The sequence below is a fragment of the Hippocampus zosterae genome, chromosome 14 (genome assembly GCF_025434085.1).
Source record: "Hippocampus zosterae strain Florida chromosome 14, ASM2543408v3, whole genome shotgun sequence".
In the NCBI taxonomy this organism is placed as follows: Eukaryota; Metazoa; Chordata; class Actinopteri; order Syngnathiformes; family Syngnathidae; genus Hippocampus; species Hippocampus zosterae.
This window is the reverse complement of record NC_067464.1, coordinates 1,041,598-1,057,847: the sequence shown is the minus strand read 5'-3', so window position 1 is coordinate 1,057,847 and position 16,250 is coordinate 1,041,598. Positions and strand designations below refer to the sequence as shown.

The 16,250-nt window shown below is 45.8% G+C and overlaps 1 protein-coding gene across 1 annotated transcript in view; it reads left to right on the top strand.

Moving 5' to 3' along the window:
- gfra4a (GDNF family receptor alpha 4a) overlaps positions 1 to 16,250 on the top strand; it is a 49,206-nt gene that overhangs the window by 29,579 nt on the left and 3,377 nt on the right. Inside the window, exons 2-6 of the mRNA XM_052086481.1 lie at positions 7,427 to 7,714; positions 7,831 to 7,911; positions 14,312 to 14,651; positions 15,300 to 15,409; positions 15,928 to 16,062. Coding sequence (XP_051942441.1) covers positions 7,427 to 7,714; positions 7,831 to 7,911; positions 14,312 to 14,651; positions 15,300 to 15,409; positions 15,928 to 16,062 — 954 coding nt within the window. The remainder of the gene's footprint in view (positions 1 to 7,426; positions 7,715 to 7,830; positions 7,912 to 14,311; positions 14,652 to 15,299; positions 15,410 to 15,927; positions 16,063 to 16,250) is intronic.

Below are 16,250 nucleotides of genomic sequence, written 5' to 3'. Positions count from 1 at the left end.
GCCGATTAACACGTCAAAAAGTACATTTTCAAACGTAACAACAACTGGAAATGAAATTCATTTATTCAGTCAGTTCTTCACTCGAGTTAAGATTGTGCCTCGAGTGAATATGTGTGGGAGTAGAACCGCATTTTTGCTCGGGCGTCTACCAAGTAATTAGCACCCAAAAAAAAAAAATAACAAGCAGAGACTGCGCGGAGTGCAGCTAGCAGGTGGCTAGCTTATGGCTAACGAAGACAAACGGTGTGTTTTTGTGTGTGTGTGGGCAGCAACGTTTGCTTTACGGCAAAGTGTGAGAATAAATTGTGAAAAGGGCTTATACAATATTTACTAGCAACAGGCTAGAATCTTACGAAGCGCTACAAGAGGAGCGATTCCGCCCCGGGCCCGCTTTACACACACTCGCGTGGACACCATTTCTCTCCCTCGCCCTCATTGCTGCGCTTTCAAGTGTATTCAAAGAGCTGCGTGTTGCCTTCAAGGCGAGACGTTTCATTTTGATTGGAATAAGAAACGTACCGTATGCTAACGAACCAAAGTAAGAAACGTACCGTATGCTAACGAACCAAAGTAAGAAACGTACAGTATGCTAACGAACCAAAGTAAGAAACGTACAGTATGCTAACGAACCAAAGTAAGAAACGTACCGTATGCTAACGAACCAAAGTTATCTGGCTAACATTTGGTTTGACTTGCTAACAGTTTGTTTGTTTACTCGTGTAAACTGCTTTAGGCTACGCGAGTGGAATGAGTTTAGGTTTTTTTTCGTCCTTCTAACGGAGGACCTTCGCTGTGTAGCGACGCCACTCGAGTCAAGCGCGCCTCGGCAGTCTGGAAGTTTGGGCCGCATGGTGGTGACAAACGTATTAAATGGAACCGGCGGTTAAAAATCATCTTGGCTGTACATGTTTACCGTTTCGATTTTTTTTTTGAGAAGGATGCACGTGAAAATGTCGTGGGGCGTTAAAACGAGCCACATGCTGCGACAGTGTGTGTAAATGTCCATGACAGCTAGCGCAGGAGCAAATCCCGCCAAGTCCATTTGAAGCTTTTTGGAGACAGTTTTGGCCCGTGTGCTTTCTAATCACGGTTTTACCTGAATTGTATTGCGTTTATTTATTCCCCCCCCCCCAACTTGGACGACACAATGGCAGACAGAGACGCTCTCGGTATGCTCAGACACGCAGAGAAGCGTTTTGTTTTCGTCCCGCTTCGTGTTTGGAGCCCAGAAATCCGCAGGTGAATCTCGGCCGATCGCTTCTGACGCTGGAGAGAGCCTCGACCAGTCGTTTGTGTCCGACTCCATCTTTCTCTGCTGGGGCCGTTTTAGCTCAGCCTGCCCAATGCTGCCCCCCCCCCCCCAACACCACCGCCGCCCTCCCCTTGCTCGTTAAAACGACGCCTCCGGCTGCAAAGGCAAGACCTGCCAGTGAAAGGCATTAATACCCTCCTCCTCCTGCCGGGCTGTATCGGCACAAAACTTGGACAAAAATGTCTCGACAAGGGACGTAAAGTGTTTACGTTCATTTCAAAGGTTAGTGTTCACATATTCGCTGAGACTTTTTTTTTTTGGTTTGCGTGTTGCCGTCATAATATTGAACTTGCAATTGCCTATAAATGTCACAAGATGGCAGCAAAGCACTTTTATTCTATTAGACAAAGCTATGGCTTGACTCATTGAAACTCCTCCCGTCACTTGTTGCTTTGACCTGAGCACAAAATACAAATTGGGGAATACTTCAGTGAAGCATGATCCCAAACCCCCCATCACCCCCCCCCCAAAAAAAAAATCTCAGAATTTGCATATACCAAATCCCAAATGCACATGGAAATGGGCCGCACAGCAGGGTGAAAACACAGATCGAAGAGATAGGACGGCTACGGTCAGCTTGCATTGGGGCCGATCGGGGCTGCGAGCCACCAGATTTGGCAAATGGAGCTATGATTTGGTCTGCGGGGAAGGGAACGAGTCATGATTTTAAAAAAGAGAAACAAAACGAGACTCTATTTTGTGTTGAATCCCAACCCTTGGTTCCGCTCCCTTGGATGAAAAAATGACAATTGTGCCACAAAATTAAAAAAGTTGCTCCTCAAATGAAGTCACTGATTCACAAAACTGCTTCACAGAGCAAAAAAAAAAAAAATAGTTTAAGTCTTGGGTGTGTGATGAATTTGGTTACGAGCGAATCTGTCAATACCTACAAAGGTGAGATAAAAACTAAAAAGCAGCCCGGCGTTGAGGAATCTGCCTGCTCACGTCACAATCAAGCATTGGCCAGAGGCAGAGTTGCAACATCAAAGTCTGTTTTTAAATTTAATTTTAATTTTTTATCTCTTGCTAACAACAGTCCTTAATTAGCTAGTAATCTCTAATTAATGAGGTGTCGATGTCTGGGCCGCGGCATCAAGATAACTCGCTAATGATGTGGCGCGAGCGAGGTTTTATCTGTTAGCCTGCGTCAAGGTTAGCGTCTGCACCCGTCGAAAACTTTTAACCCCGCTAATCGTCGGTTGACGGGCGCTTTGTGGCCCCTTCGGCTTGAAAGACCCACCTTGTCGGAATCAGATTTGGGCACGTTGAACTAGCGGATAAAAGCTAAAGACGCGACAAACGAAAGATGGCGGCTGTTCAAGAGCACACGTACATGCTACCTTATCCTTAAAGGGGAATCGCGTTGTTGTTTGGAGCTTGATGATGGCTCTTTTATCTCAGACAAAAAAAAAATGAAGGTTGTTATTGACCTTACAGGTTTCAACAGAAGTCTTGAAGAAGGCTTCAGTCTCACATGATGGTGTGTGACGCGTCTCTATCACAACAAAAAAATAATAATTCGATCAAAGAACCGACGAGTTCAATGCTAAGTAAGAGACGTAATCAATTTTATTCAGCAATGTTGTTTTCCTTGTAACTTTGTCGCGTACGACAGTAAAATGCTAACAATTAGCCGAAGAGCTCAAGAATATACGGTGGTACCGCTACTGACGAAATTAATTGGTTCTGGAAGAAATTCCTTAACTAGAACATTTTGGAAGTAGAGACGCGTTTTCCATGTAAATGCAACCCCCCCTTCCCTACACATTCTGTAGAGGTCCCTTTTAACCAATGGGATGGCAGGTTGATGTTCGGTAATAGCCAATGGCAGAGCAGCTGTAAGTATGTTGCGTTCAGGAAACTCGGAGCTGCGAGTATCCACACATCTTGTATTTTTACCTTTTCTATCTTGAAATTTCTTTCGTAACATGAGGCAATATTTTGCGCTTCGTAACTTGAAAATTTCGCATGAAGAGACATTCGTAAGTAAGAGGTACCACTATACGGAGATCAAACTGGCCCCCCAAAAAAACCCAGACACCCCGATAAATTTTTTTGCCTTGTATTCTTCGATTTTACTGAGCGGTAACAATCGCGCCTGAGAGGTCTCAGAATGTAAATCAAACGGACCCAGAAGGGACGAACACCTCACATGCTAACATGCTAATGATGGCCGCACTTCAACCCATAAAGAGACGCGATGGTCTCACTTTTTCCTCTTGTCTTCCTTACCAAATGCGAGAAGCGCAACCTAAGATCAACTCGACCCGATTGTTGACACAAATCATCGCAAAAATGTTTTTGGGTGGTTTTGTCGTCTGTCAGAAGCGGGCGCTTACCGCTGCGCCGTAAATAGACGCTGACACCGGGATGCCGTCGGGAGAGCGCTGGGTAAAAACAAAAAAAAAAAATAAAAACAAAAGAAAGCAAAGCACGTTTCCGCTCAGAGAATTCAATTCAAACAGGCACGCAAAAAAAAAATCCAAATGCGCTTGGCGTTTTCCTCCTGGGGCGAGTGGGGGGGGGGGGCGCAGGTGAACTCAGCCAGGTTAATTCAGGAGCTTTTGACAGCCACAAAAACAAGAATTCCTTCACTTCTCTCACCTTTTGTCCATGTACATTTTTTTAAATGCAGTTTCTACATCTACTCGCTGAAGCAAATTATTTGGGGGGGGGGGGTGGATAATACAGGCCAATGTGTAACACACACCTGAAACCAGTCATTGATTAAATATCGGCGAAATTCACTTTGATACAATCAGGAATAATTCAATCGAGACATTTTTGAGGGGGCGAGCGGGGGGGGGGGGGACAAAATCATTTAAAATACAACTTATAATTGCAATTTATAATTATAATATAAATAACCTCGGTCTGACCTCGACGTAGTGGGCGTCTAATGTGCCATTCGGACGTCCATAAAAGTCCCGGCAAACGAGGAAAGCGAGCGTCGCCCGCTCGCCGCGCATCAGCGATTCCCCCCCCCCCCCCCCCCCCCCCGCACGCGCCGTCGACGGCGCCCAAAATGTGCCTGATTGCATGCAAAGCATATGCGAGGTGACATCATGTCACTCGTTTGGCATGCAAAGCAGAGAATTTAGCGCAACGCAAACGCCGCGTCTTTCTCTCTTGGCGAAAACTCATTTACATCGCCGACGCGCCGCGCCACCTCAACCCCTGCGGCATTCCTCCCCCCCACTCGCCACCCCCCATCTGCGCAATCATTGTTTTTCCGCTACAGGTGGCGCCAACGACGTGGGTGGTCGGCGGGGGCGTGAAAGGTACAAGCTCAAAGGACCCGCCAGATTGGGCTTCCAGATGCCTTTAAAATAAATAAATACGCTAGGCAAAATCTCCTCGGGGGGGTCGAGTGCAAATCTTGCTAAATGGCGACTAATCCTCGGCGGAGAGCGCCGGGCGCGATAACCGCGGCGCCAGATAGCGGGTGACAACGCGTGGCGCCGCTTCAAAGAGAAACACTCCTGAGCGAAGAGACCCTCGCGACGTGCTTGCTTTCTTTGCTCTTGCTTCCGGGGCCGCACGTAATGTAATTTGGTGGGCATGGCGATCATGAGTAGACACACAAAAAAAAAAAAAAAAAAAAAAAAAAAAAGACTCTTAATGAACTCATTCACTCCCAAAGACGTTTTTAAACGTCTTTTCAGACGTAGGTCCAGAATTGGCTGATACTGAATGAGTTCAGAAGGAACCACAAAAAAAAAAAAATTGAGAAGTCATCCACCAAAAAGGCTGCCATTTTGGACAGAAACAACCTTAAAAAAAATCACTAAAAATTCATCAGTGTCCTGAAGAGTTTTGTCTTAATTCAGCCCCCAAAGACAGTTTGACGTCGCTACTCATGAGTAGTCCCACAAAAAAAAAAAAGTTGAGAAGTCATCCCTGAAAAGTCACAGGAAATTCGCCATTTTGGACAGAAACAATTTTTTTTTTTTACATTTTCCTTGGTGCCCTTTATTTTGAAACAGCCATTTGGTTTGTTCTTTGCACTTTAGAATTCTTAATCCAGTCACCAAAATTCCTTGGATTTTTGGTGGGGCTTGTCTATCATGAATAGACTCACCAAAAAGGTCTCAAGGAGTAACGTCCTGAAGTCCTTTGACTTTTCTCAAAGTTTTCTAACCAGAAGGGAAAAGACACAAAAAAAAATATGATGAATGACGACAGAACGATGAAGAGGCGGATGTTTACGAATTAGAATAATCTGACATTTCCAAAAAGCTTCAAGCTCAATCACTGTCAGCAGAGACTCCTAAAACGTCATCGGCATCGAGGTCGTTCCGTGACCGCAAAGAAGACTGAAAGCATTTGCATCAGTCTGACACACGAGCATCTTTTTCTCGTTGTTTTGACGAATAACATCATCAAGTGGAGTGATTGCTGTTTGTTTTTCCAGAGAGCTCCTCATTTTTATTATATGCAGCAGCCGGCGACTTTGCGACTTAACCGAGTCAATATGGGAGAAACCCGTGATTCGTCTGTTTGGGAAGCAGCCACACACGCCCTTCACAGTTGGAACTCGACTTAAAGTTGAAGTGCGGATACTTTGAAAACTGATTCAACTCCTGCACTTTGGTCAATCGCGCTTCCCGTGAGCGTGACAGGGAGGCTGCGCCGCTGTGGGAGTGCTCAGAAAGTCGTTTGAAATTTTGATTGACTGACTGATTGAGGCCATAAAGCAAAAAAAAAAGGCGGGGTTTATTTGAGCCAAAAGAAGAATATCGGCAAACCTTGAGCGTGTCGATGTGGAATTGCTTTGGCGGGCCCATCCAGCAAAAGGCCAGACTTTGTTTTGACGGCGGCGCAAACACCAGCGAGTGTTTTGGGAGGCGCGGCGGGATGAATGGCGCCGTTCCATCCGGGCCCCGGTCATCCTGTCAGCGGCGCCTGATGGATGGCGCGCGACAAGCCTCGCCATTCATGAATAATAGAGCCGCGTTACCCGAGGACGAGCCCGCCGGCTCCGGCGTTGAGGTGGGAAGGCCCGCTTTCATCGTCGCCCCCCCCCCCCCCCCTTCGGCTTGTTTGCCTTCCGACTCACTTCATCCATCATGAACACTCGCGCTCTGTTGTTCTCTGCTGTCGGGAACACTTGTGGGGAGGGGGGGGGGGGTGGGGGGGGCGATTTCCATTTTGGGCTCGGAGGTCCGAGTTTGGGCTTTCGGACTCGAACCCGGACACGGTTTGATTTTGTGTTTCAACTCCGGGGGCATTTGACTCAGACTTGTCTCGGACTCCGAAAAGTATTTTTACATGGACATGACCGCGTTTTGTCTTCTCCGATTGTCAAATGAGATTTTCCCGGTTAACGTTTCCAACAAATGAAGTGGTTGAAATAAGTGGTTGAAGTCAAGGTTTTGGCTTTCAAAGCGGGCTCGAGGGAGGAGTCCTGGCTTTCAAATTGGGGGGGGTTAAGACCAGGGTTGGGCTTTTAAACGAGGCTTAGCGTTTCAGATGATTCAAACTTGGCTTGAGGGACAAGATTGGCTTGTCAAACCTGGGTCTAAACGGCAGAGGTGGGCAAACTACGGACCGCGGGCCAAATCTGGCCCGTTGGTCTTTTTAATTCGGCCGGCCGAAAGTTGGTACACAATTAAGGTTGGATGTCAACGACTGCATTCATTTCATTTGGACTTGTAATGACAGGCATTTCAACGCCAGGTGGCGCAGTTATTTGAGAGCATAGGGAGGAAGGGGGAGACGATACGGAAGCCCGCGGTAGCGCCGAGTCAAGCAAATCCCGTTCGTTACGACGGAATAATGTACTCTTAAAGTCTAAAAAACGTGCCAAAAAATGCAAAATACTGCTTTTTAAATCAAGAAATCCAATTCATATGATGTCGAATTTAGAACCGGCCCCCCTTCTGGTTCTCATGTGGCCCTATGCAAAAAATAATTGCCCACCCCTGGTCTACGGTCTCAAGCTTGGGCTGGGGTTTGAAGATTCCAAATGTAGTCACCGAGGTCAAGGGTCAGCTTTCAAATTGGAATTTCGAGCCCGAGTCCGTTTTTTCTTTCTTTCGGCTCAGGGTCGAACACCCGTAACGCCCGATCGATGGTTGTCACTGACGGACTCGCCCGGCGCTGTCTCCGCAGGAGCGGCGGGCGCGTGGCCGGCCGAGGACTCCGAGCGCCGAGACTGCCTGAGCGCGGGCGACGCCTGTTCCGGGGACGACGGCTGCAGCCCGCGCCTGCGCACCCTGCGGCAGTGCGTGGCCGGAGACGGCAGCGTCAAGCTGGGCCCCGGCGCCCGCAACCAGTGCGAGAACGCCGTGGCGGCCCTCGTGTCCACGCCGCTGCGCGGCTGCCGCTGCAAGCGAGGCATGAAGAAGGAGAAGAACTGCCTCAGCATCTACTGGAGCCTGCAGCAGGCCTCCCTGCACGGTCGGCGTCTCCTTTCTTTTCTTCTTCTCTTTTGATTAAATAGATCACATTAATAAATCAAACACCCGACCACCACCACCACCTAATGATTTCTTTTATTTGGATTTTTTTTGCAGGCCCGAAACTGGTGGAGGACTTCCCGTACGAGCCCGAGGAAAGGGACTCCGACTATGTTCGCTTGGCCTCCATCGCCGCCGGTGAGTTTTCAGGCCACGCTGACGCCTCGGGTATCATCTTTTATTAACAAAATGCACACGTTACACACGCGTGTGTACGTGTCCCTGCAAACCGTACTTGCCGGCCCCTCCGGCTCAGATTAATGACCATTTTAGTGAAATGCACGCACAAGAAAAAAGGAATTGATTTCGGATTTCGGAGAGCCTGTTCCTGCATCTTAAGAAACGTGACCAAAAAAAAAAAAGCAGATCGAATCCGATTGTAAATCTCACCTGGATCGTAGAGAAACGTGTCAAATCGTCTTTGGAGGAGGGACACGCGCACACCCAATCGTTTGCCGTTTGATGAGTTGACTCGCAGGATGAAGCAGCAATGCGGCTCAAGATGACACTCCGTTCTTGTTCCGGCGGGAGGTCACGTGACCGTCTGCGCCGGAACATTCGCCAATGTTTGATTTCGGGACGGAAGTGTCGCGGCGGGTGAAGCGTCTTCTTCACTCGAGTGAAGATGGAGGCTGAAAAAAAACGAGTCGTCAAGATCCGCCACGTCGCCGGCGACAGATTTCGCTAATTAGCCTAATGAGGCGTCAAAAAGCGTCTTTGGTGCGGAACGTCGCTGAGCGACATTAGCCTGAGTGATGAATTCCGGGAAAGGGTGGCGGAACCTCGCACGGAAATATGAGTCGGGGAGGCGAGGGGGGAGGGGGGGGGGTTTGCCGTCATCGACCATCTTTTTTGCATTTTTTAAAAACTCTGATGTCTGACCTCTACTTTGTCGCTCGATGCGAAATAAAAATAAAAGCCGATGTTAGCGGCCCATTCTTTTGCAGCAGCTCACCAGTCAATGAGAGGAGATGGGATGTCGAGGAAAAGGGCAGCCGTGGCACGCCGATATGAATTTTTTGGGCCTGATGTTGGCCCGCTTTTATTGTTCAACGGCTGCTTGAGATTGGAAAATAAATCCAAATGCATTTGCGGCTCAAATAAAGCTGCGGCTTCACGAGCAAGTCGCTTTCCCGTCTCATCAAAAGGACGCGGGCGCAACTGTGGGAAAGCAAATCTTGAAAAATGCGGGGAAGTCGGCGGCGTTTCAACGGCGTGGCGTCTCCACACTTTGTCAATGGTCTCCTCCTCTGCCAAGTCGGTGGGAAGAAGCGATGTGGCGCGACGGGTTGTTAGCTCGCTCTCCGGGGGTCCATCCATATTTTATACGACAGCTTCGAGAGGGGCCCGGCGCAGCGGCCGCGGGCGCTTTACACACTAATGAGCGGCGCGAGCTGCCGTCATGGCCGGATTGACGAGCGGGTCGCTTGGCGTTTGGAGGGGGGGGGGGGGGGGTGATGGATCGCCTGCTTAACGCCAGATCATGTACGAGCGCGCTGCATCGTAGCGTTGGGCCACGCCGGCGCCACGGTGTGGTCGGGGGTGGAAGATGCGCAGGGTCGCTCAAGGTCACGTGCCCCACACACACTCAACCCGACATACGTTTATTGATTGATTTATAAAAGAAACGACCATGTATAGCGAGGCATTTTTGGCCATTAAAAAAAAAACAACCAGTTGAGTAAAGCATTTTTAACCGGAAAAAACGACCATGTATAGTAAGGCGTTTTTGACCCGAAAAAACGACCATGTATAGTAAGGCGTTTTTAGCCGAAAAAAACGACCAACCAAAAACGGGCTAAAAACGCCTTACTATATACTGTCATTTTTTTCGTGCAAAAAACGCCTTACTATACATGGTAGTTTTTTCGGGTCAAAAACACCTTACTATACATGGTAATTTTTTTCGGGCTAAAAACGCCTTACTATACATGGTCGTTTTTTTTTAGGCAAAAAATGCCTTACTATACATGGTCGTTTTGTTCGGCTAAAAACGCCTTATTATACATGGTCGTTTTTTCGGGTCAAAAACACCTTACTATACATGGTCGTTTTTTTTCAGCTAAAAATGTCTTACTATACATGGTCGTTTTTGTTCGGCTAAAAACGCCTTACTATACATGGTCATTTTTGTTTGGCTAAAAACGCCTTACTATACATGGTCGTTTTTTCGGGTCAAAAACGCCTTACTATACATGGGCGTTTTTTCGGGTCAAAAACGCCTTACTATACATGGTCGTTTTTTTCGGCAAAAAACGCCTTACTATACATGGTCGTTTTTTTCGGCTAAAAACGCCTTACTATACATGGTCGTTTTTTTTAGGCAAAAAATGCCTTACTATACATGGTCGTTTTGTTCGGCTAAAAACGCCTTATTATACATGGTCGTTTTTTCGGGTCAAAAACGCCTTACTATACATGGTCGTTTTTTTTTTCAGCTAAAAATGTCTTACTATACATGGTCGTTTTTGTTCGGCTAAAAACGCCTTACTATACATGGTCATTTTTGTTTGGCTAAAAACGCCTTACTATACATGGTCGTTTTTTCGGGTCAAAAACGCCTTACTATACATGGGCGTTTTTTCGGGTCAAAAACGCCTTACTATACATGGTCGTTTTTTTCGGCAAAAAACGCCTTACTATACATGGTCGTTTTTTTTTAGGCAAAAAATGCCTTACTATACATGGTCGTTTTTGTTCGGCTAAAAACGCCTTACTATACATGGTCATTTTTGTTTGGCTAAAAACGCCTTACTATACATGGTCGTTTTTTCGGGTCAAAAACGCCTTACTATACATGGGCGTTTTTTCGGGTCAAAAACGCCTTACTATACATGGTCGTTTTTTTCGGCAAAAAACGCCTTACTATACATGGTCGTTTTTTTCGGCTAAAAACGCCTTACTATACATGGTCGTTTTTTTTTAGGCAAAAAATGCCTTACTATACATGGTCGTTTTGTTCGGCTAAAAACGCCTTATTATACATGGTCGTTTTTTCGGGTCAAAAACACCTTACTATACATGGTCGTTTTTTTTCAGCTAAAAATGTCTTACTATACATGGTCGTTTTTGTTCGGCTAAAAACGCCTTACTATACATGGTCATTTTTGTTCGGCTAAAAACGCCTTACTATACATGGTCATTTTTGTTTGGCTAAAAACGCCTTACTATACATGGTCGTTTTTTTTTAGGCAAAAAATGCCTTACTATACATGGTCGTTTTTTTTTAGGCAAAAAATGCCTTACTATACATGGTCGTTTTGTTCGGCTAAAAACACCTTACTATACATGGTCGTTTTTTTTTCAGCTAAAAATGTCTTACTATACATGGTCGTTTTGTTCGGCTAAAAACGCCTTATTATACATGGTCGTTTTTTCGGGTCAAAAACACCTTACTATACATGGTCGTTTTTTTTCAGCTAAAAATGTCTTACTATACATGGTCGTTTTTGTTCGGCTAAAAACGCCTTACTATACATGGTCATTTTTGTTTGGCTAAAAACGCCTTACTATACATGGTCGTTTTTGTTTGGCTAAAAACGCCTTACTATACATGGTCGTTTTTTCGGGTCAAAAACGCCTTACTATACATGGGCGTTTTTTCGGGTCAAAAACGCCTTACTATACATGGTCGTTTTTTTTCCGGCTAAAAACGCCTTACTATACGTGGTCGGTTTTTTCGGCTAAAAACGCCTTACTATATTACATGGTCGTTTTTTCGGGTCAAAAACGCCTTACTATACATGGTCGTTTTTTTCGGCAAAAAACGCCTTACTATATTACATGGTCGTTTTTTCGGGTCAAAAACGCCTTACTATACATGGTCGTTTTTTTCGGCAAAAAACGCCTTACTATACATGGTCGTTTTTTTTAGGCAAAAAATGACTTAATATACATGGTCGTTTTTTTCGGCTAAAAACGCCTTACTATACATGGTCGTTTTTTCGGGTCAAAAACGCCTTATTATACATGGTCGTTTTTTCGGGTCAAAAACACCTTACTATACATGGTCGTTTTTTCGGGTCAAAAACGCCTTATTATACATGGTCGTTTTTTCGGGTCAAAAACGCCTTATTATACATGGTTGTTTTTTCGGGTCAAAAACACCTTACTATACATGGTCGTTTTTTCGGGTCAAAAACGCCTTATTATACATGGTCGTTTTTTCGGGTCAAAAACGCCTTACTATACATGGTCGTTTTTTCGGGTCAAAAACGCCTTATTATACATGGTCGTTTTTTCGGGTCAAAAACACCTTACTATACATGGTCGTTTTTTCGGGTCAAAAACGCCTTATTATACATGGTCGTTTTTTCGGGTCAAAAACGCCTTACTATACATGGTCGTTTTTTCGGGTCAAAAACGCCTTACTATACATGGTCGTTTTTTTTCCGGCTAAAAACGCCTTACTATACGTGGTCGGTTTTTTCGGCTAAAAACGCCTTACTATATTACATGGTCGTTTTTTCGGGTCAAAAACGCCTTACTATACATGGTCGTTTTTTTCGGCAAAAAACGCCTTACTATATTACATGGTCGTTTTTTCGGGTCAAAAACGCCTTACTATACATGGTCGTTTTTTTCGGCAAAAAACGCCTTACTATACATGGTCGTTTTTTTTAGGCAAAAAATGACTTAATATACATGGTCGTTTTTTTCGGCTAAAAACGCCTTACTATACATGGTCGTTTTTTCGGGTCAAAAACGCCTTATTATACATGGTCGTTTTTTCGGGTCAAAAACACCTTACTATACATGGTCGTTTTTTCGGGTCAAAAACGCCTTATTATACATGGTCGTTTTTTCGGGTCAAAAACGCCTTATTATACATGGTTGTTTTTTCGGGTCAAAAACACCTTACTATACATGGTCGTTTTTTCGGGTCAAAAACGCCTTATTATACATGGTCGTTTTTTCGGGTCAAAAACGCCTTACTATACATGGTCGTTTTTTCGGGTCAAAAACGCCTTATTATACATGGTCGTTTTTTCGGGTCAAAAACACCTTACTATACATGGTCGTTTTTTCGGGTCAAAAACGCCTTATTATACATGGTCGTTTTTTCGGGTCAAAAACGCCTTACTATACATGGTCGTTTTTTCGGGTCAAAAACGCCTTACTATACATGGTCGTTTTTTTTCCGGCTAAAAACGCCTTACTATACGTGGTCGGTTTTTTCGGCTAAAAACGCCTTACTATATTACATGGTCGTTTTTTCGGGTCAAAAACGCCTTACTATACATGGTCGTTTTTTTCGGCAAAAAACGCCTTACTATATTACATGGTCGTTTTTTCGGGTCAAAAACGCCTTACTATACATGGTCGTTTTTTTCGGCAAAAAACGCCTTACTATACATGGTCGTTTTTTTTAGGCAAAAAATGACTTAATATACATGGTCGTTTTTTTCGGCTAAAAACGCCTTACTATACATGGTCGTTTTTTCGGGTCAAAAACGCCTTATTGTACATGGTCGTTTTTTCGGGTCAAAAACACCTTACTATACATGGTCGTTTTTTCGGGTCAAAAACGCCTTATTATACATGGTTGTTTTTTCGGGTCAAAAACACCTTATTATACATGGTCGTTTTTTCGGGTCAAAAACGCCTTATTGTACATGGTCGTTTTTTCGGGTCAAAAACACCTTACTATACATGGTCGTTTTTTCGGGTCAAAAACGCCTTATTATACATGGTTGTTTTTTCGGGTCAAAAACACCTTATTATACATGGTCGTTTTTTCGGGTCAAAAACGCCTTACTATACATGGTCGTTTTTTTCGGCTAAAAACGCCTTACTATACATGGTCGGTCGTTTTTTTCGGGTCAAAAACGCCTTACTATACATGGTGTTTTTTCTGGCTAAAAATGCCTTACTATACATGGTCGTTTTTTTTAGGCAAAAAAACGCCTTACTATTGTATAGTGTCAGGTTTGTCCAATTTTACACTCAGTAATAAACAAAAGGAGGAGACAGGAAACTCGATTCTGGTACCAGGAGGGAACGAGGAGAAGCGTTCGGTTTCAGTTCTCGGCACGTAACCCTAACGATTTCCCCCTTCACCTCCTCATTTATTGGGAAAGCCACTACATAGGTGTGTCCAACCTAAAGGTTGGGGGCTGTTGAACACACACTGAACTTGTTTGACTATGTGGTTGCGTCCCTAAACTTCCACACAGTACACCAAGCATTCTGAGTATATAATGGATAAAATGTGAGTACATAAAGAATGTATCTTTATTCAAAGCATAAGCGTTCTTCTTTGCAAGCATAATCAATTTATCATGTCAAAAAAAAATGACCAGGAAGTCCACCATTTTGATTTGAAGCTCACTCAAACTTTTATAGGAAATCCAGTCGTCAGAGTGACTTTCATGAATTTCATGAATGTCATCCACCCACAAAAACATTGAAAGATAGAAGGAAGCCTTCCATTTTCCAAAAACACTCACGAGCACCCTCGAAGGTATTCGCGGGTGCCGACGACCTGCCCGAAACGTCCATAAAGCCGCAAGCAACCGAGTTTCCGTCTCGCTTCCAGAATCTGAAGTGACGACGGTCAACCGCTGCCTGGACGCCGCCAAGGCCTGCAACATCGACGAGACGTGCCAGAAGCTGCGCACCGAATACGTGTCGTCCTGCATCCAGCCGTCGGCCCGCTCGGGCCCGTGCAACCGGCCCAAGTGCAACAAGGCGCTGCGCAAGTTCTTTGACCGCGTGCCGCCCGACTACACGCACGAGCTGCTCTTCTGCCCGTGCGGCGACACGGCGTGCGCCGAGCGCCGTCGCCAGACCGTGGTGCCCGCGTGCTCCTACGAGGACAAGGACAAGCCCGGATGCCTGGCCCAGCTCAGGGTCTGCAAAGCCGACTACGTCTGCAGGTCGACGTGCTGCAAAAAAAAAACAAACAAAACAACAACAAAGTCTCAGGAAACTGGCTTTTTTTTTAAGTTTGAAGCGGCCATTTTGGCTCATGACTACTACCCTGTAGATGTTAACGGCCAAATAAATTGTTCTGATTCTCATTAACACGGCCCAATTAGCTGCACCTTGTCAAGGCTCTAGCGGTGAGCTGGATGGCGCTACGTAAGCTAAATGGCAAAATGTTCCGCTCGCTCCGTTTCATGATATTCTGTAACCGCGTAACATGCTAACGTTGACAGTTCATATTGTCACCCATGACCCGGAGCTTGACTCCGAAACTTGGGTCCACGTGGAAAAAAAAAAAAAGTGGCGTTTTGGTCTCAAGTGGCAATTTTGGCAAAGTTAAAAAAAAAAAAAAATCAGTTGCACTCCTCAAAAGGAGCCGAAAAGACAAATTAACATTTTAGTCGAAATTGGACCTTTTTTTTTTGAACGTTGACAAAAAACAAATTTTGCCAGCATGAGACTTGATGGGGAGGGGGATGGGCCAGTAAATGCCACGTGGAGGAGCGGGGGTGGGGGGGGGGGGGGGCGTAAGCGTCTTGTACAATGATGACAACAATGACGACAAAAAAAAGATTTGTTGTTTTCCGTCCTGGTTTCAGGTCCCGCTGGGCCCAGTTCCAGTACGACTGCCAGCCGTGGCATCAGAGCTCCAGCGGCTGCAAGCAGGACAACCACGCGGCGTGTCTGCTAGCATACACCGGCCTCATTGGTAAGAACGAGCGGCGGAGCGAGCGCTTGGCGGGACGGATGCAGCATGCTGGCACACATTTGACACCGGAGCGAGGCACGGGAATTTTGGAGAACTCTTACCGAGGCCTTGGAAGCCCACCTGGAGCCGCTAATCCTGACTGGCCGCTCCTAATTTGCAGCCATTTTGTTGTGAATAAATTTGCATGAGAACGTGAGGTTTCGAAGTGAGCTTTACACTGCCCCCTTCCTCAAATGCACGCACAGTAAAGTCACGACAAATGAGATTTTTAGCGCTCATTTAGCGCCTATAAATTTCCCCGCTGCCGCGAGCTTGCTGACCCTGACCCTCTTTTCGCGGTTACCGTAGAACTTCACGACTATCGGAAAATGAGTTGACGTCGAGTTGACGCGGGAGTTTACATCTCGCATACATTTCATATGATGCCGCGTTTTATTTTGGTAGACGAAAGGTTTTCTGTGGCCTAAAATCCTTTCATATGGCAAACGTGTGCGATTGTGTTCTCGCCACGGCGGCAGGCAGCACAATTACGCCCAACTACCTGGACAACAGCACCTCCAACGTGGGACCCTGGTGCTCCTGCACTACCGGCGGACACCAGCGGGAGCAGTGCGCCGACTTCCTGGCCTCCTTCCACGACAACGTCTGCCTGAGTAAATACGCGGCCGCTTTCCGTCAGACCCCCATGGACCTTCACAGTATCATCGCATCTTTCATTTCTTATCATACCTTTGTCAATGCGGGCAGGAGGCTTTAACAGCACGTGGTTGGAGCACTCCACGCCTAGTGGGTTGAGATTCAGAAAAAGGAGAAAAAAAAGAACACAATCGCTGTTTTTTAC